General features: G+C 43.3%; 2 protein-coding genes across 2 annotated transcripts in view; both read right to left on the bottom strand.

Annotated features, from left to right (window-relative positions):
* The window catches only part of LOC135876213 (coiled-coil domain-containing protein 162-like), a 39944-nt gene extending 24870 nt beyond the window's left edge, over positions 1 to 15074 (bottom strand). The window contains exons 1-7 of the mRNA XM_065401413.1: positions 14979 to 15074; positions 12977 to 13206; positions 9876 to 10014; positions 9381 to 9501; positions 8008 to 8117; positions 4889 to 5038; positions 4663 to 4716 (exon numbers count right to left, since the gene is read on the bottom strand). Of these exons, the coding sequence (XP_065257485.1) occupies positions 4663 to 4716; positions 4889 to 5038; positions 8008 to 8117; positions 9381 to 9501; positions 9876 to 10014; positions 12977 to 13206; positions 14979 to 15074 (900 nt within the window). The remainder of the gene's footprint in view (positions 1 to 4662; positions 4717 to 4888; positions 5039 to 8007; positions 8118 to 9380; positions 9502 to 9875; positions 10015 to 12976; positions 13207 to 14978) is intronic.
* Positions 15075 to 15111: 37 nt separating this feature from the next.
* Positions 15112 to 26547, bottom strand: LOC135876212 (coiled-coil domain-containing protein 162-like). The gene is made up of 6 exons (XM_065401412.1): positions 26524 to 26547; positions 25508 to 25670; positions 19768 to 19906; positions 17282 to 17435; positions 15588 to 15683; positions 15112 to 15195 (listed from the first exon to the last, which is right to left on the bottom strand). The coding sequence occupies exons 1-6, from the start codon at positions 26545 to 26547 to the stop codon at positions 15112 to 15114; spliced, it is 660 nt and encodes a 219-aa protein (XP_065257484.1).
* Between the last annotated feature and the right edge of the window lie 977 nt (positions 26548 to 27524).

Here is a 27524-nt window from a genome sequence, read left to right as displayed (position 1 = left end):
GCTTTGCAGGCTCAGGCAGGTAGTTATTACATGTATAAGTTCTTTCATTTTCATCCTTAATCTACTGCATTTGCAAACAGTTTGCATTCATACTCAATTGTGAGTACAACAATTAGGAACTCTGGGGTCATTTTAAAAAAATTGATCCCAGAAGCCTTTATATGCAAAAAATATATAATATACTCATGGTGGCTAGCACCAACTAGTTTTATGATTGCCTGACACTTCCCATTATAGAACCCAGTTTTCAGTTGCTTATAACTTTGCCAAACTTTAACCATTTAGACTGATTTTTTCCATGCTGGGTGTCTGCCTCAGGTTGAATTCTTCTGGAAAATTTCAGCCAGAACAGTTCAGCCATTTCTAAGAATAAGGCTAGAATAAGAATTGCCATGTTAAAAAATTCTTGTCATCTTTTCTTTGAACAACTGTAGTGCCCCTAGCCTTTAGAGCATGGACTTTAAATTTGGCATGAGTGTGTGTCAGGGATGCGCCTTTTCCACCCTAGTGAAAACTGGCCAAAATGTGACCAATTTAGAAGCCTTTGACAAAAAATAATCACAGTTTACACACGCTCAGTAGGCTGCTTAGAGTTTAACAGATAAAATCTCTGAATATTCCAAGCTCACTGAACATGCTCAAGGCTCTCTCAGCTCCTAGTGCTGATCAGACTGTTCATATGCCATCCCCACAGAGCAACTGAGCATGTGCCAGCACAGGGCTTCAGAGGAAGAGCCAAACGTTCTCTGTAATGGCTGAGCCCAGTTGTTCTGAGCCAGAGTGGGGCCAGGTACTGAAACTGAAAGCAGGGAACCTGTCCTGTCCAGGACTCCCCCACCCTGTTGGAAGCCAGGCCCTGTGGAGGAAGAAGCCATCTGATTCAAATGCAGAGGGAACAAAGCTGAAGTGGTGGGAGGAAAAGGGGTAGTTTGGGAGAAGGAATCAGGAGACGGACTGGGAACTGAAGAGGGGGCAAGGCTAATACTGAGAGCCAGAGGTGGTAGTGGGAGGAGGCAGCTGGGACAGGTTGGGTGGGGACACTGGGAGCTGGGTATGGAAGGAGAGGCTGGGACCAGTTGGGCAAGGAGTCTAGGACTGGGAACCATTGGATGGTGGGGGGAAACCAGGACTGGGAGTTGGTGAGGGAAACAGGAAAGGGAGAAGATTGGGAGCTAGTGGGATTGGCCGGTGGGGGAATGACACTGAGATCGGACAAATACCTGGGGCAAGGAGAGAGAGAGAGAGACTGGGACTGGATAGACAAAAAGACCGGGTTAAGGAGTCAGAGATGGAGTGGGGGGTAAGGCTGATATTGTATGAAGTGTCTGGGGAGGTGGACAAGGACTAGCAGCCAGTGTAGGGGCACAGAGACTGGCTGGCTAAAGAGACAGGGAGGAGCCTGAGGAGTAGAGACTGGGACTGACTGGGTGAGGAGAATGGGACTGCAATGAGGCGCTGGGGTGGGGTAGAGACAGGACAGGGACAGACTGTAAGAAACGGGGCAAGAAGGGGCCACAGTTTGGGGGAAGGGGCAGAAGAGTCTGTGCCCAGTAGAGCGCACTGCTCTCCAGAGCCTGGAATGGAACCCAAGATTCCTGAGTTTCACCATTCCCCTGCTGTCAGCAAATATCTGTGAAACCCACTGGCAAAGTGTGTGTCTCATCCCCCACTAGTGCTGGTCCACACAGAGAATTGACAACCTACTACTGCCACCACTTACTCCATTAGCTCAAGTTCAAGGGGCTGAACCAAAATGTTCCAATCCTGCTGATGAACCATATAGGTTTCAATATGATGCTACATGGTGGAATTTCCGCCCCCCTCTCCCCCAGTTTGTGTGATTTCCTAAGTGCGTGCTCTCATGCTCTGCCCCTCCCCCCCATACACCATGTGTTAAAAGAACATTATTAAGGTTGCAATGTCAAGCACTCAGAAGTTAGGAAATGCCAGAATCAAGGTTGCCCATGCAATCTTAATTCGACCCCCTTGAGCATATGAATTATGATACAGTCCTTAATTATATGATCACATACTTTTTTTCCCCACAGGACTGGGGCTTCATCAGTTCATCGACAAGACTGATCTGCTCTGGAGAAAAATCAGGGTTGTGTTGTAAAGGAGACTGTTATCAATAGGACCCTTGGCTCATTTATTGCAGAAGGCTTATAGTGAATGAGGCAGAGGATTGCAGAAAGAGTGTAACAGAGTAGCTTGCCCCTTTAAGGTCTAGAGGCCTGGAGCCAGCCAACCCTAGTTACTAAGGAGGCACACATGAGCAGGGATCAGATAATTCCCCTATAAGAGCAGCAGGAAGCTGCAGAGAGAGGGGGATGCTCAGGGAGAAACAAGCAGAGTCACTGACTGCTGGGAGCAAGTGGACTTCAGCAGGGTACCTTGAGTTTTCAAGGACAAGGCTCCAGGTAGGGAAAACCTGGGAGCAGAGACTTGATGGAGATTTGCGAACTTCTATTCTGAATATTTTCATACACTAATAAATCCAACCCTAGAGAGGGGTATTGCTGAACTTAAGAAGAGTTTGTGTGTGGCACACTTAAGAGGCCCTGAAGAGGGAAAAAAGAGGTCTGAGAGCAACCTCAGGCCATGAGGAGGTGCTTAAGAGGTGGCCACCAGCCAGATGATAAAGAAGAAAACTGGCCTCATCCTTAAGGCAGCTGAATAGGAAACTTTAATTCTAGCATTTCTTATCTTTTGAATGGTTGACTTTGCAAACCTAATAAATGAAGGGTTTTTTGAGTTGATAGATAGATCAGAGAGAGAGAGCACCAACTTCCACACAATGGTCTATTTAAAATAAACATGTAAAATCTTTAGTTGTACTTAAAAAGACGTATTTTTACCTCATCTTACCACAGTAAGCTAACACCTCATTAAGGGATACATTTTGAATATAGAAAATTCCTCAGAAAGGGAAGATACTGCCCCACGGTAACCGTTAACATGTATAAATTCACCTATGGCACCATATTTTTAGAGTGTTTCACCTAGAGCAGGGGTCTCAAACTCCCGGCCCGCAGGCCTCCCCAATGTGGCCTGTGGGGCTCCAGCAGCTTTGGGGCCAGGTCTCTCCCTTGGCCCCACCTGCCACCCCCAGGCACTCCCCTCTCAGGGGCCCCAGCAGCGCAGCGGAGCTGAGCGGCATCTGCCTGCTTGCTCCAGTGGCTACCGGCCCCTCCCTTCAGCCCAGAAAATTGAGTTTGAGACCCCTGATCTCAAAGTGATAAACTGTGCATAGAGACTGCTCACCCCCTATGGGAAATGCAACCATGTCTGGAGTGAAATACAATCTTAAAACTGGAAGGGACCTCGAGAGGTCATCTTGTCCAGTCCCCTGCACTCAAGGCAGGACTAAGTATTATCTAGATCATCCCTGACAGGTGTTTGTCCAACCTGCTCTTAAAAATCCCCAATGATGGAGATTCTACAACTTCCCTAAGCAATTTTTTCCAGTGCTTAACCACTCTGACAGGAAGTTTTTCCTAATGTCCAACCTAAACCACCCTTGCTGCAATTTAAGTCCATTGCTTCTTGTCCTATCCTCAGAGGTTAAGAAGAACAATTATTCTCCCTCCTCCTTGTAACAACCTTTTAGGTACTTGAAAACTGTTATGTCCCCTCTCAGTCGTCTCTTTTCCAGACTAAACAAACCCACTTTTTTCAATCTTCCCTCATAGGTCATGTTTTCTAGACCTTTAATCATTTTTCTTGCTCTTCTCTGGACTTTCTCCAATTTGTCCACATCTTTCCTGAAATGTGGCGCCCAGAACTGGACACAATATTCCAGTTGAGGCCTAATCAGCATGAAGTAGAGCGGAAGAATTACTTTTTGTGTCTTGCTTGCAATACTCCTTCTAATACATCCCAGAATGATGTTTGCTTTTTTTGCAACATCATTACACTGTTGACTCATATTTAGCTTGTGATCCACTATGACCCCCAGATCCCTTTCCGCAGTACTTCTTCCTAAGCAGTCATTTCCCATTTTGTATGTGTGCAACTGATTGTTCCTTCCTAAGTGGAGTACTTTGCATTTGTCCTTATTGAATTTCATCCGATTTACTTCAGACAATAGCTATTCTGTATCAGACTTGCTGCACAGAAGTTTTTGGAAGGAGAATAAACAATTTCTACTAAAATTACAATTTTAAGAAAGACCATGTAATTATCTAAACTGGATATTGGCCAGGACTCTGAGCTTTTGAAAAAACATCTTGTGTTCCTCAGTAATCATGAATGATTATCACCTCTGTTTTACAAGTCACTCAAAAGACGACAACTCCAGCAGCATAGGAACCCCAAAACTATAATGGGACATTGGTGCACTACTGGGTTAGATAGAAGGCTGCTCCCTATAAAATATTTCCACCACTTCCACATGGATTTTCTTTGAAGGCCTCCCATCCACATACTCTGCCAAGAACAAAACCCAAGCTGTAATCTGCTGAGTGGTTGGGGCTACAAAGAAACATCAAAAGTCATTGTGCAGTGCATCTACAAGCCCAGAAACATGACAAACAAAGCAATAACTAGGCTCTTTCAGTCAGAGATGGTCTTCATGAGTTTATACAATGCCCTTCACAATGTGGCTCCAATCCTGACTGCGACCTCTAAAATGCTACTGGAACACAAATCACCACCACCAACCTGACTAAGGTTTACATCAGTCTGCCTTCCACCTTCTTCTACTACATGCAGTTCCTGAAACAGAGCACAAAGGCATACTGTGACTAAGCTAGCACAGCAGAATTATCTTACAATTATTTTACCACCTGAAAGCTTCGTTGTTACTTGGCAATGGCTTCCCATCTTGCAAAAATCTCTTTGACATTTCTCCCCTCTCTACTATACAGAATCAGCACCAGGCATGTACCTGTTCTTTTTGGTAGAGTAGCTGATGTTCCTGCTGAAGCAGATTTTCATAAAACATAGTGTAAGTCTCAAAGTTGCTGCGCTCTCTGGCCATGATGTCACAGCCCAGTGCAGTGAGGCAGTTTTGTAAATGGCTTTTTTTAAACGTAATCTGGAAAAACAAAATAACAACAATAATAATCCCATGATAAACCCAAATTTAAGTTTTTAGTCATTTTAGACATAGCCTGCTATGGTAACACAGGTATTTACATCTATTTCCTGTCCACCTCCGTACTCCACCCCAAGGCTTCTGTGTTTTGTTTTGACATATCACATTCCCATATGAGAACTGCCTAGTTTCAGTTTTTCCATTCAATTGGAGATCAGTTGTTCCTCCTATAGAAATTATACTTCAGAGAAAAATAAAACTTTTCTCCCCACCCTACACTTTCCAAAAACCCTGCTAAGCACTAAGAAGGAAAGCTTCCAAAAAGATGAGCAGATTCATCCAGAACATAGGGCTTGTCTACATGTAAAGTTGCATTGGTTTAACCAAAGATGCAATTTTAAACTGATTTAGTTAAACCTGTGCAAAAAGGTATGTGGACCTTCTTGTTTTGGTTTAAACCAGGATCATTCCAGTTTAGTTAAACCATTTAGGATCTAAGTTAAGCTAAATTGAAATCAATGACTCAAACTGAAATAGGAGGGTTCAACATAGGGGTTTGGAGCAGATAAATGAAACCAGTGCAAATTTGTGTGCAGACAAGACCTTAGCTCCATAAGCTCACTTGTAGATCGGAGAGCTCTGAGGGAAATTTCTCCACACGATTTGGATGGGGAACGGGCTTACCTCTAGGAACCAAGCAATGCATCTCAATACTGAATCACATTTCAATGAAAACAATGTAGAGGTCTGATAATGACCTAATATTTCATTATAATTGAACATATAATTATAAAATACCTTTCATCCCTAAAGATCTCCAAGTTATGAATTTAAGCTAAATAAAGGTATTATTTCATCCACCATGAAACTGCCCTCTTCCCTCAGGGTGAAAAACAGCAACACGTGTGACAAATCCATGTGTTGTAGAGAACAGACTATTACTATATAAACCACAAACATCTCTAAGAAACTAAAACTAAAAGCCTTGTCCTTTGGCTCCGAAAACACAGGCGTCTACCAGTTGGCTGTCAGGGCAGCCCTTACATTCTCTGTGGGCCTTCTGTGAGAAAGCAGTGTTACATGCACACACGAAGCACATTACAACTATACAACATGAGAAATGAATACCTTTTCCAACTGAAACAAGAATTTTTAGGTATGAAAAATGTAATTACCAACTTGGAAACTGGCCAAGACATTGGGACCAACACCCCCACTCTCAGAATGAATACATCAGTTCTTTAATGACTTAAAGTGAACAGAGTACTTCCTAATACCACACAGAGACACTGATTTACCGTACCAACTCAGAAGGAAGAGTTCTGCCTTTTGAGTCCCCAACACTACTTTCCTATAGTTGCTTAGAAGCATCTAATCCCATTACTAATTCTGCCTGACTTTACTACTGTAAGCAGAGTCAGGATGAGCTCTACCCTGACATCTGGTGGTGAATTATGGCGAGTGTGGAAAAGAACTCCAGGGGCTGATCTTGTTTGCATAGGCACACCCACTCGCCTGGCATGAAACAACAGCAACTGAAAGTGGTTACTTTGGCTGGTGTGGGATCCCCAGTTTCTCTGTTATTGGGGCAGGAAGAATAAAGTTTTGTTACCCTGATTCTGTGAATCAAGGCCAGTGGAACTGTTGTACGACAGAAGGACTGAGTGAGTCCTTCACCATTACCTAAGTAGCACTTGCTTGACAAGGGGCATGGGTTTCAAAACCCAGTGAATTGAGAGAGGATGGGGACAGGTATTTGTACCTGATGGTATGGGCCCCCTCTGAGGGTTTGAAACACCAATTGCACTACCTTCTCTCTCCACTGTTGAATGTCAGAGCTAACTTTGATTCCATTAGGAGTCTAGTTACAGGCTGCTGAGCTGAATTCACTTTGGGCCAATGGTGCACCAGCACTGGGGCTCCCCTATTATGTGCTGAAATCGCTAAAGTTATTAAGAGCTGAGATCACTGAGTGCTGTGTTAAACTAGTGGGGGAGCCTGAAGCTATATTGCTAAGCAGCTGGCGGAGCAATTTGTGGGGACGACTGGCGGAGCGGCGTGGAGCCTTGTGGGGCCGGTTGGAGCGGCCCAAGGAACGGCGAGCGGAGCTGTTTGTGGGGATGGCTGGAGCAGCTCACAGATCGGTGAGCGGAGCAGCTTGTAGAGCGGAGCAGTTCGTGGGACGGCAGGAAGTGGACTGGCTTGTGGTGAAGGCTGCGGCGGAACCCCCACGGAGAAACAGACGGCCGGCCGGCCTCGGATCATGTAAGGTGCCCCTTAACACCCTGCGTGCCCCCCCCTTTTACTCTGGGGCTGCACTGACCAGGGACAGAGACTTTGGGGTTTGGTTGGACTTTTGGGACTTTGGGTGGTTGCTGGACCTAAGAGACTTTGGGGGTGTTGGACTTTGGGGACTCTGGGTGATTTTTGGGTTGCTGGATTCAAGAACCAAAGGGAAAGGACACAGCCCAATTTGCTGGGGTGGGTTTTTTGCTCATGGTTTGTGTTATTGTGGTGTTTTTCCAATTTAATGCTGATGTCGTTTACCTCATGTTATTAAACATTTTCTGCTACACTCAGACTCCGTGCTTGCGAGAGGGGAAGTATTGCCTCTTAGAGGCACCCAGGGGGTGGTATGTAATTGTCCCAGGTCACTGGGTGGGGGCTCGAGCCGGTTTTGCATTGCGTTATTGGAACTGAACCCCTAGACACTGAACCCGGCCCTTGTTGCTGCCAACTTAGATGGGCAGAAGGGTTACACTACAATTGTGAGATCTGAACAAATCACATTACAAGGTGGCCAGTGTCATACATAACACACAAGCTCACATTCCTAACATAATCTGAACGTAAACTCATAAGTTTAAGAGAGGGTGTTTCCCTTGTGCGTCACTGACTGACACAGGTTTTAATAAATAAAGATGTAAATAAAGATTAGCTATGCCTGGATAGAAACACAGTATATGTACCTCTACATCAGATTCTTGGTAATTTTCCATTAGTCTCTGAACAAATGTTTCGACTATTTGTGGTCTTACAACTGAGAAGTTTTCTTGCATGACTCGATGCTTCCAGAGCTCTGGAGGAGCAAGGGGAAAAAACAAAACAAACAATACATCAACAGATGTCTGTCACAAAATATTGATCCCTCTTTAATCCCTGTAAAACGATACCATGTGCAATTTGTGGTTTAGGATTTCTCAATCTTTCTAAAAATGTATGCAACAGAAGGTAACCATCACCACAAACAGATTATATGATTCTGTGCATCGGGGTGTTAGATACATTGTGTCAATAGGGCTAAAATACATTTTTGTTATGGGCCAGGTCCACCAGTTAGGGCCCTATCCACAATTGATCACTCACTGATAATATGAGCTTTGCATGAAAATTGAGAGTAGAACATGGCTTTTTATGTAGTAACTAAACGTTTGGGTAGAAAAATTACAGTTGCATTCAACACCAGTCAGTGGGAAAAAATAGTGCCAGCCACTTTTAGAACTACCATTATTTCCACCACTTGCCTGTTCGACCATTTGTGCATGCACTTACCGGATCTGCACATACAGTTATGTTAAATGTATAAATTAAAGTGCATAGTTGTGAACTTAAATTACTTGGAGGTCTGGCTTTTAAAGTGTCATCATTTGGCTTAAGCATTGACACCCCAATGAGATAAGTGGGAGCAGTTTCAAGCTGTCTGCAGACTCGGGAAGAAAAGTTTGATGCACACAGCTCATATCTGGAAAGATTTCTTTGCAATAATTATGGTTAAAACTTGCTTTATAAAAATAAAGTCAAAGCTTAGATTCTGCAGCATTTGAATCTGGGTGAGCAGGCTGGATAAGTGTCAAGTGGGCCAGGTGCTTGAAACCCCAGTGTACAAGTTTTCATCACATGGTGGCATAGTCAAGGTATGGGCATTTTCACATAAAGGGCTGGGCTTTATCAAAACCTGAAGGGAGTTTTATGTGATGATGGTAAATTTTCACCAATGATTTCACTGTATGTGGGCCAAATTGTTCCTGGCTCTTGAATGGGTGCAAAGGGAAGCAGGAAGGATAGACAGGAACCTTACCACCCTGCACAAGGGCTGGGTAGAATCCTTGCACTCCACCCTCCATGTGCCGCTAGGGATGCATGTTCCCCAATGGGAAAGTGGATGGAAGCAGCCCTGCTCCCCGTATTAGCTACAAAACTGATAAGCCTACTGTAACTTCCAGAGCTCCCACGCATATGTAAAGGCTGTAGGATTGGGCTTCCCATGTTTGGCATGCTTCCTATGCAGGAAAGAGATGGGGAGGCTAGATATAAAAATGCATTTTGTATTTTAACACCTTACCTGTAGGAAGGCCGCTTCCTGCTCTTGCTCTTTCAGATGTAACTAGTGTCATCTCCTGGTTAATTTTCTTTTTCACATCCTGGATCATGTGTATTTCTAGACTTTCCAGCAGGTTGTGAAGCTGTAGTAAGTGTACAGTAAATTGTTCACTTTAAATCTGTGTGCTTGTTATACCTCATCTGCTCTGCTTTGCCAATTTTCAGTTTTTTAAAAAGTGACTTTAAAAAACCCACAGTGTGTAGGAGTGAAGATCAGATATTTTAGGGAAGTTATATTGTGTCCAATTCTGTACCATGAGTACTCTGGGGGTCAGATTCACTAGTCCATTACAGCTGCTTTATGCTGCTCCAGGGCACTGAGTCGTGGGCCTTGCAGCACAGGTCCCAGTTTGCTTGAACTATCCATACAGGTGACCCTATTTAGGCCCCCCCATGGGTTTTAATGGTTCCATGTCGGTCAACAGCACTCCCCCGTGCAGTAATAGTCCTCCTTTACCTGCCGCGTTTTGACTTCAATTTCTGATGCTCCTTTGGGGGAAAGTATAGACTGAGAGCTTGTTACAAGTCCTTCAAACTCATCTTCTGTGCCCATCTGCCTGGCAATGGCTCTCATAGCAGGGTATAGGATGTCAGTGCTAAAGAAATCCAGACCAAGATGTTATAGATATTCCCTCTCAACAGTATTTTCAGTCTCTTCTGTATTTCTCTCTTTCGGGCCATACGTACCTTCGCCCTCCCCTCCCCCGACACATAAGCATTGGGACTCATTTCACTATCCCCTGTCACCCTGTCGGGAAGCCCTGCTAGCAGAGCAGGATTTTCTGTGTGGACCGATCATGTGATACTGAATCACTTCTTTTTTCAATAGTTATAGAAAAATAAAAGTTCAGTGGATGAAGCAGGAAGAGCAAAAACAAAGCAGAGAATTCTGGTTGCTAGTAGGAACTTCTCCCCTGACAACCAAATAGACGTAGACACCCCCCCCCTCCCATGCTGCATTCTCGTATCTGATTGCATTTGCTAGGTAGAAACAGTGCCAGCCTCCCTTCAGTCGTCAGTTCCAGCCTGAATACTGAAAGGGCCCTTTATGTCTCCAAACAACAAGAGGAGCAATTGACAAAAGGGCACAGGTACCAGGTTACATTTGACACCATTGATCGCATTTGATACACTTGAAGAACTTGAAAACCTCATTTGCTCGAGATGAGTGGAAGCTTTTCCTGGTGAATGGGGTGAGTGCAGTGTTTTACCATCACTTTCCACAGAGCTGTTGTTTCCATTCACAAAATATATACACCAAGATTCAACAAAGTGGTCCCTAAACCCAGCACAGATAGATCACCCTGGCATAGAGAAATCCTCCGCTGGCACAGAGTTGGCATAGGAACTGCTACACTAATACCGCCTCTGCAGGTGTGAGCGAAGGGAATATGGGAAAGCCGGGGGGGGGGTGAGGGAGGAAGGAGCTTGGCTGCACCCCAGCGATCATGACTACCACATCAGTCCCTTGGCAGCTGGCACAAATTAGCATAGCCCTGAAACAGTGGGGGTAGACCAAGAGAGTGATTGCTGGAGCCCAGATGTGTGGGAGAAGTGCCCTGCCACACATTTAGCGTGAAGAACCCATGCCCCCAGCTCCCCAGCACTCCTCCTGAAGAGTTTCAGAATGCTGTAGGAGCAGGTTGAGCTCAAGTGCTCTACATGTTCCTGGAACTAGGGTCTCTCTCCCCCTGCAGAATGTATAAGCTCTACAGGGGGCAGAGATCCCAGTCCCAGGAAGCATACAGATTTTACCAAATCCCCACACTATACCAGTAAGTGGGTCTGGGTATTGCAGGTGGGTCTTGCTCCTGCAGCTCCCCAGCCCTGGCAATTTCTTCTCTTCTTCCGGATGAGCAATGAAGAACAGCCCCCTGCTCTCTAGGTTACATTATATCACCAGATTCTCGCCCCCTTCTCTGGCCTGCACTGTGCTGAGGAGCCAGATTAGGCCACCTGAAAAGTCCCCTGACATGGGGGAGTCCTAAACTGGCATGGCTTGCTCATATGCCACCCTTCCGCTCTGGACTCACCATAGGGATGTGCTAGGGAAGGAGGGAGCGTGGCAGGAGCATTACTGCATGTTAGCTATGCTTAGCTGGCAGATGGCTCCTTGAGAGCCTTTACTTGCTAGTACAGGTGAGTATAGCTCACAGACTGCTCTACAGTACGTCAGATCTGAGGTCAGCATTGGACTAGTTTGAAAACTAGAAAGCTGACAGCCCCACCCTGCTGCACAAAGCAGAGACTGGGCACAGTAGAAAACCGGCATACCATTCTACTCAGATATGCTTCTGTTCAGGGATTTGTAGATGTAAATTGGGAAGTCTGCTTTTATGTAAGTATAAATAACAATGATATCTTAGTATCTCTTCTCTCAAGTCACTAGAGATAACAGTGAGTCGGTATTTCTATTGTAACTTGCTAGATTAACAACAGGGTTATACCAGCGAGTAGGGGCATAAAATTGACATCTGAGTGATCTCAGGATAATCTGAAGATAGCAACACAACATGTCTCACAGGAACAGTACAATGGAGGTATTCAGTGGCACTTTGATATCTGATGACTAGAATAGACAGAGACCTGATACCAGTTTGTTAAAGGAACAAACTAACACATTAAGACAAAAATGTTTTGGATTTGCAAGGACACAAACAGACACATCTTCTCTGCCCCATTTTGTGAGAATCCTGTTTTCCGATATCACCAAAACTCCCCGCTACCTAGACTGTATTACTGCTGTGTTATCCAGCAAACTTTTATTTTCATTATGTTGCTCATTTTGTGTGGTGTTTAGATGCTGCTTGTGATCATTAGAACTGGGAACACTGGCTGTTGGGAGTCTGAAAGGACAGGAAACAGGAAGGAGGGGGGAGGAGTTGAGGAGGCTGAGTGAGAGTTACAGAGGGTGCAGCAGCAGCTTGGTAAAGAGGTTTCCACTGTAAAAATAAAGTCCTGTTGAAGTTTGTTAGTACCTTGCCTGGTTGATACAACATTTTGGTAATAAATTTTATTTCAGGGGACCAGGAGGGCAATGCATTATCACATTTTTAAAAAAGATATAGTTTTAGGCTTTTAGTAAGTGTCCCTTTAAAGAAAACTTGCCAGATTTTCAAATGCACATTATTCAGGCCAAGCCAAGTGGGAGGATTAGGAAGAATCCTGGTACATTTCCACTTCATTAAAAATCAGCTTCAGGAATGTCAATTTTTAAAAGTACTGTATGTAACATTGATCTGAATGTCCTAAAGAGACAGGTAGAAATAATAGTGTCACTGAAAGGCCACAAGAATACATTTGGAACAACCTTACTAATGAACAATTCAGGGAGAAAGAAGATCAGAGCAGGTCAAAAACCCTATTCTAAAGAGAAAGCAAAGGTATTAGAATAGTTATCAATTTTGTACCAAACTAAAGAAAGGTAGAACTAAAACAGAGCAAATTGAAACAGGATAAGAATAAGAGAACAGTGTGAAGAACGGTACAGGCATTTATTGTTTTTAACTTTCACAACCACTCCAGTCTAGAATACTTTTACATCAGAATGAAACTCACCCATATAGCTCAGCAAACTGTTTGTAAAGAGGAACTGTATTGATATCCTCGACTTTCAGTTTAAGTCTACCCCATTCTGCCTTTAATACTTCCAATTGCTTCCATGTTATCAGAAAAGATCTCAGCAAAGCACGTGAAGTAACTGGATCGTGCAGCCTTGGCGGAGCTTTGCAAGTCTTTCTGCTGCTCTCTGACCAACTGGCATGTGATTCATCAATTTCTGCCAAATTCTAATGAAATTATTATAGGAGACATATTTTGTTACAATCTCATCTCATACACTTCATTGTTTAATAAAATGAGATAAGCCACTGTACGCTTGTTAGAGATCGAATTAAAAAAAAACAAACTTGCAACCCACTATAATTGTTTCCATACACTAGTGTCCTACAAAATCTAGTGGAGATAAAATCCTGGCTATTTTTTCATTTCAATGAGCAGACTATAGAAAAGACAAGGTTCAAACACACACACACACACACACACACACACACACACACACACACACACACACACACCCCTTTCATCTTATTGCCACTTTCCTTGAGTCAGTTGCCTCAATAAAACTCCCTGCTGGGTTGTTGACAAAAATATCTTTAAAAACTCAGATTCTCAGCTCAAGTCCTGAAGGAAACATGCCCCTATTAAAAAATAAATAACTCGTTCTCTTTGCACATTTCTCCACATTCACACTTCCTGACACTATCACTGTACACTTACATGTTCACTAGCTGGTAGGTTTATCTGCTTTCCATCAGAAATGGCTTGAATCTCAGCCCATCCCCTGAACCAAACCTTTGTGGTAGGTTCTGGAAAGGCTTAATGCTCCCCAATGACCATTCACTACATTTTTATCCATTGTTCAAATGTTACTGGAAGTACAGCCTGAGGACCCAGTCCTCTTCTTAACTATCAGTCCTCATTATACAAGGGGGGCAGGCCTCTCTGCACTGAGCAGCTCTTGTTAAAGGGACAGATAAGTGTCTCACCCTCTAGTCCTCTGAGGCACAGGTGGGGAAAGTGAAGAGGCCCTGCTTTGTCCCCCAGTTTCTGATGGCAGCAAGTACAGCAGCTGGACGGTGGGCACCAGCAACCCTTCTAATGGGCTCCGTCACTGTGGCTCTCCTCATTCTCAGCTGCACTCTAAAAGCTTCTTTGAAACACATTACATCCCATCATTGCAGTATAATTATATGGGACTAAAGGCCACTTTTTTATGCTACACTCCCAGGATTCACTGAAGTCTAAGGGAGTTTTTCATAAGAGCTGTGCAGAGAGGCAGAGTGGTCGCCCACCCAGGCTGCCAGGGAGGAACCACTCCCCGCCCTCTGTGGTGAACCAAGCCAGGCCCGCCCTTCATGCTGGAAGCAGAAAGGCAGAAGAGGAAGTATAAGAGGCAGGGCCTCCAGCTCAGGGCAGCAGCCTACCCACCTTAGGCTGGATGGCTTGTGTGCGTTTGCTGCCTGCCACAGTCAGAGAGCTGGGCTATAGACTGCTCCTGCTCTGCCTTGCTCAGAGGGCTTGAGCCTGGCAGTGGCCATGTCTACACAACCACTTATGTCAGCAAAACTTCTGTCACTCAGGGGTGTGAAAAAGAACACATCCCAGAGCGACATATGTTTTGCCGGCATAAGTGGTAGTGTGCACAGCACCAGCTTCTTCCACCAACATAACTACCGCCGCTTGTTGGGAGTGGTTTAATTATGTGGACAGGAGAGATCTCTCCCATTGGCACAAAGCAGCTACACGAGAGATCATACAGCAGCGCCTGTGTTTGCTGTCTGCCCCAGCCAAAGAAGCTGGGTGATAGACTGCTAATTGCCCTGCCCCGCACCAACGGACCCTAGACTCTTTAATGACACTTACCACATTCGTTCCCTGTCAAATGGCTATCAGCTGCTAGGGGGGCATAGCGAGGCGGAATGGCCTCCCTCTGAGGCGGACAGGGAGGAACCTATACTCCAAGTTGTATAGCCTAAATGAATTACTTTGTCAGAGGTACCTGTTTTTTCTTAGCTACAGCAGTTTGCCATTCAGCATGATCTTCCATAACAACATCATAGCTACTCTGCAGTATATCCTCCATTAGAAACTGCATCCCGACCAGCTCCCCATGAGCAACTCTTCGGTCGTCATCACTCAGTCTGCACAGGCACAACTAGAGGAGGAGACACAGCTGGTGATTTTTCTAGGTTACCCAGACAGATCTCAGTGAGTAACTATGGTAATGAGTTATTGTTAGTACAATTACTTTAAAAGTCATCCATCCATTTGTATGAACAGATGGATTCTACTGGAAGCCTCTGGCACTGTGGACCTAAAAGTCATGGAAGAACTTTGTTACCCAAGCACAACAACATTGTGGTAGCTGCAGGAGAACTAAAAAATGAAATTGCCTAGTTCAATTTCATTGTCCAAGAGCAGCAGTTTTTTTAAATAAACAAACAAATGGTGAATGGTAAAATAATTTGGGGTTTTTAAATGACAAAATAATGTGTTACTATCAAAGGGAAGGACTTGTTTTAATGCAGAACAATTATCATATTGTCACTGTGCCTTTGGAGACAGGCACAGTAACTTTTGGATGTACAACAAGTAGCAGTCACCATACCTGCATGTTATAATTTATGGTATTTAGATTGTGGATAGTGACTGGAAACGGTCCTCCATCTACTAGAAATGCCCTCCAAGGAAACAGTGTCAATGTCTAAAACAAATTCAGATAACATTCAGAAGCACAAAAATAATGTTCAAACAATAATAAAGGTCTCATCTAACTTGAGCTGAGGAAGGAAATCACAGTGCAGGCTGCTGCTTATTCTGTAATATACCATGCTCTGACTTCTTTGCATGAGTTGCAGATAAAAGTGTTTAATTGGAACTATATAGGATGTACTAGGACTACTGAGACAACAATGGGATGAGTTAAGGGACTGTTCTCTTTACCCTACATTTCCTGGATTATTGGAAGCTGGTGTCAGATTTAACATTACTTTCACATTTTTTAAAATTTCATTATCTTTGGGTTTTACCACAAACTATATTGAAAGAAAGGAGGAGTTCAGTGGTCATACGTTGACAGCACTATGCTTAGGCATTAAAGGCAAAATCCTGCCCTCTGTAGCACGAGAGAGAGAAGAGGGTGCAGGGACCCCATTCTCCTTCTGAGTACATCCCTGCAGAAGCTGGGCAGCGTTCCAGTGCAGTGCTTGTGCGCACCAGGAGAGAGGAGAAGCTAACACACCAAATTTTAGCAACCAGAGGATCCCCATTTTGATTTAAAATTTTTCACAGACCCCCAAACCGGCTTCTAATTTTCCCCAAGGGTGCTCAGCCCCAGGCCTCGCCCCCACTCCACCCCTTCCCCCAAGGTGCCATCCCTGCCCCTCCTCTTCCTGCCCCACTCCAACCCTGCCCCTCCTCTTCCTGCCCTGCTCCAACCCTGCCCCTCCTCTTCCCCACCTCTTTCCACCCCCTCCCCCAAGCGCGCCCCTTTCCCAATCCTCCCCCTCCTGCCCAGCACCTCCTGCACACCGCTGAACAGCAGTTCCGCAGCATACAGGAGGCACTGGGAGGGAGGGGAAGGAGTTGATCAGCGGGGCCAGTGGCCCCAGACATGACTCGCAGACCCCCTGGTCCACGGACCCCAGTTTGAGAACCGCTGATTTAGAGCAAGCTACCGACTGCAGAAGTTTCACAATTCTGTAAGGACTTAAAAGGTGCAACACCAAGGTAGGAAAGTAGTCATTTAGGGTGATCCAGTGGAGTATAGCTAGGAGTATTAGGATTAAAATGAGCAAAGGAAAGTTTAAACTGAATATCTGGAAACATCTACTAACCCTAGCATCTATGGGTTTAATCCAAAGAAGTCAAAGGAAAGTTAACTTCAGTAGGCTTTGTATCAGGCCCTATGACTAGCCTTTTTCTGTAATGCATCTGATGACCCACAACAGGAAGTTAGTGGAAGGTCCATCATTACAATTAGGGTAGATAAAATGATCCAACATACAGTGTAGGGAATAATCCTATTCTGGATACAAGGGATATGATGACTTACAGTAATAGTTCTCTTCTATTTTTTAGTTTTTATGATTACTTGCTAATTAGTGGACTTTTTCTAGGGACCCCAGTGACAAAGTGAAACTGACTATGATCACAGAAACGAAAAGTCACTAAGTACTAAGTTCTGTGCTACCACAGAATGGATATCACAGCAAGAACTGACAACGACTTCTCCACTCAGCACCCAAGTACAGACAGGAAACAAATCAAATCATTCATTCTTTGAAAGTACATTTTACTCACCATGGGGCTGCGTAGGTCCAGTAGCTGCGGGAGCCAGAGCTGTGAGGCAAATACACTCCTTACTGCAGAGTTACTCAGGGGAGGCAGCCCATGGTGCATACTGTCTGTAACACTCTGGTAAGCCAAACTATTCCCAGAGGACAAATATACTTCTCTGAAGAGACACCAAAATCACTTTTTAAATACCATCTTTATAAAAAAAAAATTGAAATATAGTCTGTAACTAGCTTACACATTCATATTAATATGCTGAACTGAACATCGCAGTCGTGGGCAGTGACCTGCAACTGACTGTAGTTATGTACTTAGTGAAAAGCTAAGGGCTTGTCTACATGGTGTTTTAGTCCACACTAGTAGGTCACGCACTAACTGGTCTGTGTACACCCTGCTGGTGCGCACTAAAAGTTCCCTAGTTCATGTTAAGGTAGTCCCTACACGCTAGGGAAATTTTAGTGCATGCCAACGGGTCCACGTGGGCTAGGTCGTGCATGGCATGCAAGTGCAGACTAAAGCAAGTCCATAGACAAGCCCTTAGTTGCTATGCTTAAGCTGAATGCAGTGACTGGCCACTTGCAATTGCATAAGAAACTACGGCTCAAAAATGTATCCACCAGCCCGTGGATTAACGTAAGTGAAAATAACATCCTACTAATGCCAGGGACATTTAATGGAAAGCAGCTCTTCTCATGGTAGAAGGGCTAGCTTGTAACTGAAGAACATGACTATGAGTCAGGAGTAGAGCTGGGCAAATAATGGATTTGTTGGTTTGCTGGCAATTCCAGAAAACTGAAAAAAAGCTTCATTTAGAAGTTGAACCAAAAATGACATTTTGGGGGCAAACTGAAAAAAACCCAGTAAACATTTAAATGACTATGACTTGCCACAGGCATTAGGCAGGGAGAGAGTGACCCTATAGCCTGGTGATTAGGGCACTTGCCTAGGATCTAGGAGATTTATGTTCAAGTCCTTGATTCAATAACTATTTAATTATTTATATGAAGTAGAGCAGGTTCAACAAGAGAGATTGAGAGCACCCCACCCCAGAATATCCCATAGCGAAGTAGCTAGGAGACTCCTGCAGTGTGGAAGATCCAAATTCAAATCCCTTCTCCACATCAAGCAGAGGATAGTGGGATTGAACTGGGTCTCGCATATCTGAGATGAGTGCCCTAACCGCTAGGCTAAAAGTTATAAGGAGGACACCATCATTACTTTACCCGTTTGCGACTCCAGCCTGAAAAGTGAAATGTTTCCATAATGTCTAAATGACTAAGAGCATATGAGCAAAGAGATCCCAGATCCATAGTGCGTTCTTCCATAGAGATATTATGCTATTTTGTTATATACTTTATAAACACACACTACATAAACGAAACATCCAAAAACTAAACTGGAAATCGGCCTAAATATACAATAGCTCTGTAAGTTCTTCTGAATCTCTTTTACTACAGACATTTCTCATCTCCACATTTTTTGCACACCTTTTAACTCAAGGCCTGAAGCCAAACTATTTCCTGCAAGGTGATGAGCACCCTCAACACCCGTTCTCTCAGGAAGCGCTCATCACCCTTTAATTGTAAGCTCCTTGGGGCAGGGACCCAGTCTTTTTGCATGTTTCATATGCACATATGGTGCTGTACAAGTAATACATAAATAAGATAAATAAATAGAGTATTTTTAGCAATAAAGGAGTTGTCAGACAAGTTTTAAGGACACCTCGAGCATTCACAGCTGGAATATGTCAAAGGACTCATAATAAAGCAATTTGCAGTTTAGTGTCACTATACTCTCACTTGCATTATAACCCCAGTTTGGAGAAAATGAACTTTAATCATGCTCTCAATAAAGAAGTGATACAGATGTAGCATACAGCATATTTGCTTTAATTTCCTGTCAGCATACTAATCTTTATCAAAGTGAAATGTTTTCCTAACCAATTGCCCACAATGCCTTAGTGAGTAAAAGATAAAGCAAACTAGCCTGTTTTTTATTTCTGGTTCCCTGTGGATCTGCAATCTGTCAACAAATCAATGCTGTGTTTACATCATCTTCCCACAACAATCAAATTATACTACAGAACAGCAATTAAAAGGGGAGGGAGTAGGAGTCACTCCCTACTATCCCTCTGTGCTGGGTGGCAGTGCCCATAATCTATCAACACTGTAAATCACAATTGTATTGATATAGATAAAGTTAAGAAAATTCTCTTTTGAATGTCTAATGCACATGACACAGGAACACTACCAATAAGCCTCACATTCACAGATAAACTGTACTCAGATACGCTAAATTGAAATCCTCTTAAATATAGCAGATAAGGAATCTGTCAATTGATAGATGAACTATGTACAGCTGTTTTAAATTCATCTTTTCTACTTGTGTTAAGACAGCTCCTTCCTCTTGAACTGAATTAAAACCCGGTCACAGTACTTTATAAAAGAGCCTGGCAGAGATGATTTTTTGGAATTAGCACTTTTAACTCTCACCGTAATAAATGTCTGACTGCTGCATCAAACTGTAGAAACATAACTTCTCTTTGAATGATTAGCAGTTGGGCAACTTTGTTAGGATCCAAGGGGTTTTGAAGGCTGTCAATCATTTTTTGTAGTTCTTGAAGTTCAGTTCCTATAGTTCCCAGGACAACAATAAATCCATCAAATTAGGCAATAGGAAATGCATGCTAATATATACTGGCCCAGTGATCTATTTTAACCTCTAAAAATCTTCCACTTCTTGACCAAAGGCCTTCCCCCCCAGGAGAATTGTGCTTCTGGAACAAAATAATTTTTGCTGTCTTCGGACATTGTTTTCAGCCTTGCAAAAACATGCTGTAGGGAAGAAGATATGGCAATTGGAGGATTGTGGGGACATAGTTTGGGCAGAGAGAGAGAGAGGCATAAGGAATAAAAGGTTACAGACCTCTTAAAAGAATGGTTCTATTAGCATTCTTACGTATATCACAAATTTTTAACATAACACCAATGAGAAAAAAGGTTGACTCAACCCTTTTCCTATTGAAGTCAATAGTCATTTTGCCATTGACTTCAGAGGGAGCAGGATCAGACCTTAAGCCTTTAGTTTATCCACCCCTGGTCAGCATTATGATGTGATCCCACCAGCCTCTCTTTGTTGCCCACAGCAGCTATACCAAGTGTCATGAACAGCACCAGGCAGTTCGAGTCTGCCATGTCTGTGTCCTTCTTCTCTTCCTCCTCCTCCTCCAAAAGCTCTGTCAAGTGCCTGTGATGGGTCAGAAAATGCCACTGAAATGTCCACCAGCATCTCATGAAAGCTGTGCCTGTTTCCTGACACAGGAGTGAAAGCACAAACAAGAAAAGTTCTTCAAAAGATTCCTCCTTCATGTGTTGGCTCCAGAAGCTGGGAGTGCACAGACCAAAATGACTGCTGGGCAGGATGTGTTAGCAGACTGTTCCATGCAGGGTGGACAGTCAAGTTTTCCCCACAGTGCACCATGGTCAAAGGACTAGAGTGGCCACATTTTGGGAGGACCCCAGGGAGACAGGGATATAGTCAGTTTGACTTGGGTCTAGGTGATGCAGTGTGGATGCCAGGGCTCCAGGTTTGAGTCTGGGTAAGAAAATTCTTAACATAGGGTTAAAAAGCAATCAGTGTAGATGCTCTAACCCAGAGTCATCTGATTAGAGTCCCACTAACCCTGGGCTTACATTGCAGGGTAGACATACCATTAGGGAGCTGATTCTGCAAGGTACAGAGCACTATCTTCTTCAAAGACACCCTGCAATTGTAGGATCATCAGGCCCAGCATGTTTAGTTTTTTTTTAAACCAGCAAAGAACATTTCATGTTCATCCAACACTTTTAATCCCAAAGCACATTATAATCTATTGGTGTATAGAAATCTTCTCCCTAGGTTCTTGTGTTAGCACCTGTCACTGTATTATCTGAGTGCCTCAAACTGCTTACCCACCACTGACAGGACTTGAACTCACAGTCCCTATCTTAGAAGACCAATGTCTTATCCATTAGGAGGCTCAGATCACCATAACTTTATCAGTGAAATGTAGTCACTTCTGGGCAGAGGAGTGGCTATGAATGAGCAGTGAAAGAAGAGGATATTTTTGTCAGGCACAAAGGGCCAGAACAATCTTATGAAAAGTGTTAAGGGAATATCTAACTTCTGCAGAATCTGTCGTATTTATTTGGATTTTTAAAAATGTGACATATGAAATAAAAATATATTTTACACAACCTTCCCGTATGCATTCGATTGTGCGGTTCTGGCTGATGATCATTATGAGCTCAGACTTCCGGGTGGTTTTCAGAGCTTATTAAATGTGTTTTTCTCAGCCACACACTCCTTAAATGAAGTCACTAGTACATTTGAGTGTGTTTTTTAGTGTGTGCTCAATGTACTAAGTCCTTTTTGATAAGTTAAATGACCCAAAACATTAAAGTCAACATAACTGTATTAAAATAAAAGGGAATGCAAATCTTTATGATTTGCTATAGTTCTTTCATGCAGTGAACTTTTTCAGACTTATTTAAAGGCAGACAGACTTAGAACATGGGTTTTTTAATCAGTTTATTTTAGGTATTTGATTATAAGAATCCTGCTTATACATCCAAATAATAGCATAAAAATTATCACAAAACAAATTCTGCACATATACAACTCTGACTGGATACAGCCGAGGGCAGTATTGGTCTCTTTCATTTTCAAGGAATGAAAGAAATTTCATATTTAGACCTGATTTTTCATTCATTTAAAAACTGTCAGGCCAGAAAGGAAGCTTCCCTCAATTTTTCTTTTAAAATTACACTTACACTATCATAGTCAGATCTCCAGCCGCTCAGTCTTTGAGTAGTGCAAAGTTGTATAGCTACGTAAACCAGGAGCGGCGCCAGAGTTTTTGGCGCTCTAGGCGGGGGTCCTTCCGCGCTCCCGGTCGTCGTCGGCAATTCTGTGGCGGGGGGGTCCTTCCGCACTCCTGGTCAACGGGGCACTTCGGCGGCGGGTCCCGGAGCGAGTGAAGGACCTGCCGCAGAATTGCCGCCGAAGACCCGGAGCGCGGAAGGACCCCCCGCCGCAGAATTGCCGCCGATGGCAGCAAAATGCCACCCCCCCCCCAAATCCTGGTGCCCTAGGCGACCACCTAGGTTGCCTAAATGGAAGCACCGGCCCTGACGTAAACACACAAAAGCATGTGGCTTGAAATGTCATACAAATACCACATATGGCAACCTACATATGCATTATACACTACCACAAAAATTTTCTGTTGTAAACATGCACAAATATGTCCAATGTTTCGAGAATCTAGCCCACTGTATACAGGTATAATCCGACTGCTGAAAACCATCCCATTGCTGAGTGCACTTAGAAAGCTGCAATACAGCTTAACCCTAGTCATAAGTAAAATCTATTATGTAACAGATACCATTTCTGCATACGGTATACATTTCATCTGTTTTATCTTTGAAAAAAAGAGTTACGCAACTGATTTAATAAAGGAAACAAAATCCTGCCTTTTTAATCTGCTGGTCAAAGATAAAATCATTATGAGCTAACCAAGCAACCTGTGGTAACATTCTGCACTGCCAAGCAGGAGGCCAGAATGCAATGCTTTTTGCTACCTTGCTTGGTAGAGACGGAGTGCTGCAGGAGGTGACAGCCCCCCTCCCTTGGCATAGTGTGTTGCAGTTTTCTGACAGTCTACCATCAGTGAAAGGAAGCAAGTACCGGTAAGTGCAGAAAATAAGAATGGGACTTTCTGATAACTTCAACATGTGTCTCATCTTTAAGATATCTTTCTTTCCTTCCCCCTCAGGATTTTCTACTTATTTATGTTTGTGTTCAAATAAATCTGAATGAATTATCCTATTTACAAACAGAATAAATCATACAGATTATTCAGAACAAAATCATGCAAACAATATCCAGGTCAAATCTTCATAGCATGACTGTGTGGGGGCCTTTATTTGATAAAAATTAGAGCATATTGCTTTAGGCTAGCACGGTGAATGTTTTTGTTCTAAAGATGGACACAGGACCTTAAAATGCCCATCTCCTGTACTGATGCATTCCATCCCAAGTCTCTCACAGAAGGGCTGAAGAGTTTACGCTGTGGTAAAAAGGAAGGCCCTCTAGCACTACTTTTACACTGACCAGTGTGTTCCAACAGGTTTTGTCCACTCCACAATGGGGTTGGGGGGACACAAAAGTGTCTGAAACATTTTCAATAATTATTGAACAGTCAACACAGCCCACCTTCCCCACAGATAACTGGTGATGCTCAAGCAAGGACGAGAGTGTCAATTAAAGCACTATGGCACTGCTTCTCAATTAGAGGAAAGTTTCAGAGCTGGTGAGAGGTCAAGTCTCTCAGTGTAGGAACAAGAGGAGATCTTAGGCCAAAAAAACAAAGTAAAGCCAAAGAAGTCACTATGGTACTCACTCAACAGAGCTGCTTCCTGCATGCATTTGAAGTGATGTCTTCTGACTCGAATGCCGGACTGATATTCTGCTACTTTTTACTTGTATTAACACTGCAGAGCCCACATAACTATCGGGAAGAGAGCTGGATCCTAGTCTGGCACATGCATCATCATCAGAATTCTTAACTAAGCTTCAGTAGCAGAATTTCTGGGCTTGAGTCCCCTCTGATTTACACCAGCCGAAGCCAGGAGCAATTTCAAGCATGTCAGACACAAACTGCTCTCACATCAATGTGAGAGGAGAATCTCTTATTGTTGGTACTGAGTGATCCAGAATGAATACAGTTTGCCTTTCAAATTCCAGTCTGAGCTTATAGCATTGGCACCTAGGAAAGCCATCTTCTCACTTGTAAACCAAGCAGATTTGATCTGAAAGTTACTGGGACACATTTTTACAGAGATGATGCCATATTTACAGAGAGACTTTTCAGAGTAGACTCTGATTTTACAAGCAATATAGGAGGGTTGCAAGGCTGGTTCTTAAGCTGTTAGGAGACATATTGAGGAAGAGTAAAGGTGAGGAGGAGGTTTTCTTGGACAACAAAGAAGGGTCTCAGGTAAAGCCTGTAGATTTGAATGTAAAGATGTCTGGGACTGTCTCTCTGAGGCTTCTATCTTCGCCACAGGAGAAAGTACTGTGATCTCCACGCCGCTCCATAATACCATGTGACATCACACAAAAAATCAACCAAACAGGCTTTTTTATTCTGAATTTTAGAGGTACTAGTTGTAAACGGCCTTGTACTTGTGTCAGGATAGACATGCACATTGCATTTGTGGGATTTTTCTACACAAATAAGGCTTTGTTGTAGCCACTTAATCTTACTCTATTTAGTACAGAATTTCATTGTGTTATAAGAGTATTTGGAAGGCAATCAATTGTGCAGCGCAGCCTGGACAACTTTCTTGTTTATCTTGTTTAACCCCAGTTTATCGTACAGCAGCCAAACCCTCCCAATTTAACCAGTGCACTATCCTGTAATCTCTGGCTTTTGGAACATTATTGTGCTAATATTTGCTCTTGACTGGGAGTGAAAGGCTGGTGCAAAAACCAGACATTACACACATCTCCTGAAATTATCAGGTGTTTGTCTTAATTAAAGGGCATCTGCTGTTCAATGGCTCTGAGGCCAAACGAGTTCTGCTCCATCTGCAGAAGCATCATTTCACATTGTAGGAGCCACATAGTAGAAAGACGTGGGAAAATCTGACCAGCCCAAAAAAATTTAAACAACTAATTATTACTTATTCTGAAATAAGATTTATAAGACCTATGTGGTGGTGGGAGGAGGAGGAAGTAGAAGGTCTAGTGATCAAAGCACAGAATTGGGAGACAGAAGATGTGTCTTCCATTTCTGGCTCTGCCATAGAGTTGTTTTGTGTCTTGGGCAAGATACTTAACTCCCTTGATACCTCAGTTTTCTCATCTGTAAAATGGGAATGATGCTACTTACCTACTTCATAGGGGTGTGGTGAGGTCACGTTCATTCATGTTTGTAAAAGGCTGTGAGATCACAAAATGTGCATAGTGGAATGTACTGAAAGCATTTGATATTAGGGCAATTTAATTGATTTAAACCTTGAGACGTGAAAATATGGGGGTGGATAAAGGTATTTTCTGGCACTACATCATCATATACTATATATTTAAGGTAAAAGGCACCATTTCAGTCAGTAACTGTCCTCTTTTTTGTTGAAAGGTTTTTCTGAGCCTGCTCTGACCACTGATGGTGATGTATTTGTTACTTACCGATCCTTTCGTTCCCTCCCCAGTCTGCGGTCAGAGGCTCTGGATTTAGGGAATCAAAACAGTTTGGGGAGTTTCCTAATTGAGCAAAACTGAAAAGGTATGAAACGATGTCATGAAGTGCTGCCACAATCTGCAGGCTCTGCCTGAGTGCTCTGTAAGCAGCCTGCAGATAAAATAAACATTGGGAGAAAACCCTTCAAATGATAGACAGAGAATGTGAAGAAAATACATAGCAATAGCAAATATTCATGAATGAAGATTACTGATTATTTGTATCCCAGTAGTACCTAGAGACCACAGTCAGGATTAGGGCCCACTGGGTGGGTGTTGGACAAACATAGAACAGAAGACTGCCTCTTCCATGAAGAGCTTACAATCTAAAATGTTATCTTGTACTACTGAGTGTTAGGGCTCCTAGAGTCTTGAATGAGTGTCTTTTTGTACTGTTTAAATACAAACTTTTTCCCCCCATGAAAAAGATAAATAGATCAGGAGCAAAGAATTGGTATGTTACGGTGTCTCTCTATTTTCCCTCCTCACATTTTAAACCCCCACTTTCCTCTTAACACAGCTACTAGAGCCAACATCCCTGCTACTTCCCTATACATTTGGGGAAGGCAGGGGGGAGAGACAGATGGATGGACAGCAGGGGAAGGGTTGGGGCATGCAGGTTTGTCTGTAGGCAGAGGGGATCCAACATGGCTGGTTTTAATAAAGATCCAAACTAACCTGCATTACCCTGCTATCCTTTTATCTTTTGCTCCTGTGTCTCAAACACAGAGGATACAACCTTTTTTCTTAATGCCTGTGACCTGACACACCACTCCAATGGCACATCCTAATTGTAGAAGACATTCTAATCAACACACTGCGAGTTTGTTTATTTCCCAGGGCTAGTCATCTCTAATGACAAAGCAACATTTCAACATGTATGAAGAATGTGGTCTGTCCTCCAGATACAGCTACATGCTTTGATTAAGAAAACAAAATCTCTCTTTAAGTTTATAAATACCAACCTTCTCTGGCAGCATTTTAAACATAATCAGCACCTCAGAAGGGTGAGGAATGAACCATAAATTGAGGAAGGCTTGCCCATCAGGAGACAACAAACGATGTGGTCGTGCCTGAAATGACCTGTTAGATGGGGGAAATGATAGATTCCTGTCACTTTGGAATGTTACAACTAAATAAAAGTCTCTGAAATAATTTTTAAATCTAAATACTACAATGTTGTAATTCTCACTTAAAAGTTGGGCAAAAAAACCTCTTGCTAGCTCAGGCAAAACTTCCATTTGGGCTTGGGATTTACCCCAAAGATTGGAACAGCTAGAAATAAGCATATTTCAGAGATCAAATGCTTGCTAAAGGCCAGATTCAAAAGCCCATTGAATTCAATAGGAATCTTTCCATTGACTTCAGTGGGTTTTCAACCAGGTCTTATAGTGTACCAACCTAGGAGACCAGAATGCCCTGCAAAAGGCTTCTCTGAACCAAATACACAACTGTCACTTATGCCAAATGGCCTCTCTCAACCAGAGTGGTATTATTTATTCAAAAATAATAAGCCATGGGCCAGCCCTGCAAAATAATGAGCTTGGTGCCCATTCCTACAAGGTTCTGAATGGCTCCTGCAAAGTGCTGAGTGGCCCCAATTTCTATTGACGTCAACGAGAACTGAAGACATTTGACACCTCACAAGAGGCACTTTGTAGGATTGTCTCTTCGATCCCTAGGCAAAAGTGTTCAACTTTGGCATAGGATAGCACTATCTTGCATCATTCTCTGATTGACTGCTTCTGTCTGTCTCAGAAACAACACAGCCAGGCTCAAAGGAGTCACACGCAGCCCTGTTTGGAAGGAGTTGGCCCAGTGTGGTGATGAAGTGTTATAACGTGGGAGAATCAGCAGGGATCCTCAAGGTTCTACGATCCTCCCTCTCTTGGTAAACAAAGTTAAATTAGAAATGTAGACCTTGGATAATGTAACTTCCTTCTTCCATAGTAATAGGCAGGGCTAC

This window comes from Emys orbicularis, chromosome 3 (genome assembly GCF_028017835.1).
Source record: "Emys orbicularis isolate rEmyOrb1 chromosome 3, rEmyOrb1.hap1, whole genome shotgun sequence".
NCBI lineage: Eukaryota > Metazoa > Chordata > Testudines > Emydidae > Emys > Emys orbicularis.
The sequence above is the reverse complement of the archived record's forward strand: the minus strand, read 5'-3'. Positions and strand labels throughout refer to the sequence as shown.

What these genes read in the sequence shown, in the direction of transcription:
- LOC135876212 (XM_065401412.1), bottom strand. Translation starts at nt 26,547, where the DNA reads ATGTTTAAAATGCTGCCAGAGAAG. An exon ending in TTAAAATGCTGCCAGAGAAG is followed by an intron (nt 25,671 to 26,523) that starts GTTGGTATTTAT and finishes TTTTATCTGCAG; the next exon opens with GCTGCTTACAGAGCACTCAG. An exon ending in GCAGTCAGACATTTATTACG is followed by an intron (nt 17,436 to 19,767) that starts GTGAGAGTTAAA and finishes GTGTCTCTTCAG; the next exon opens with AGAAGTATATTTGTCCTCTG.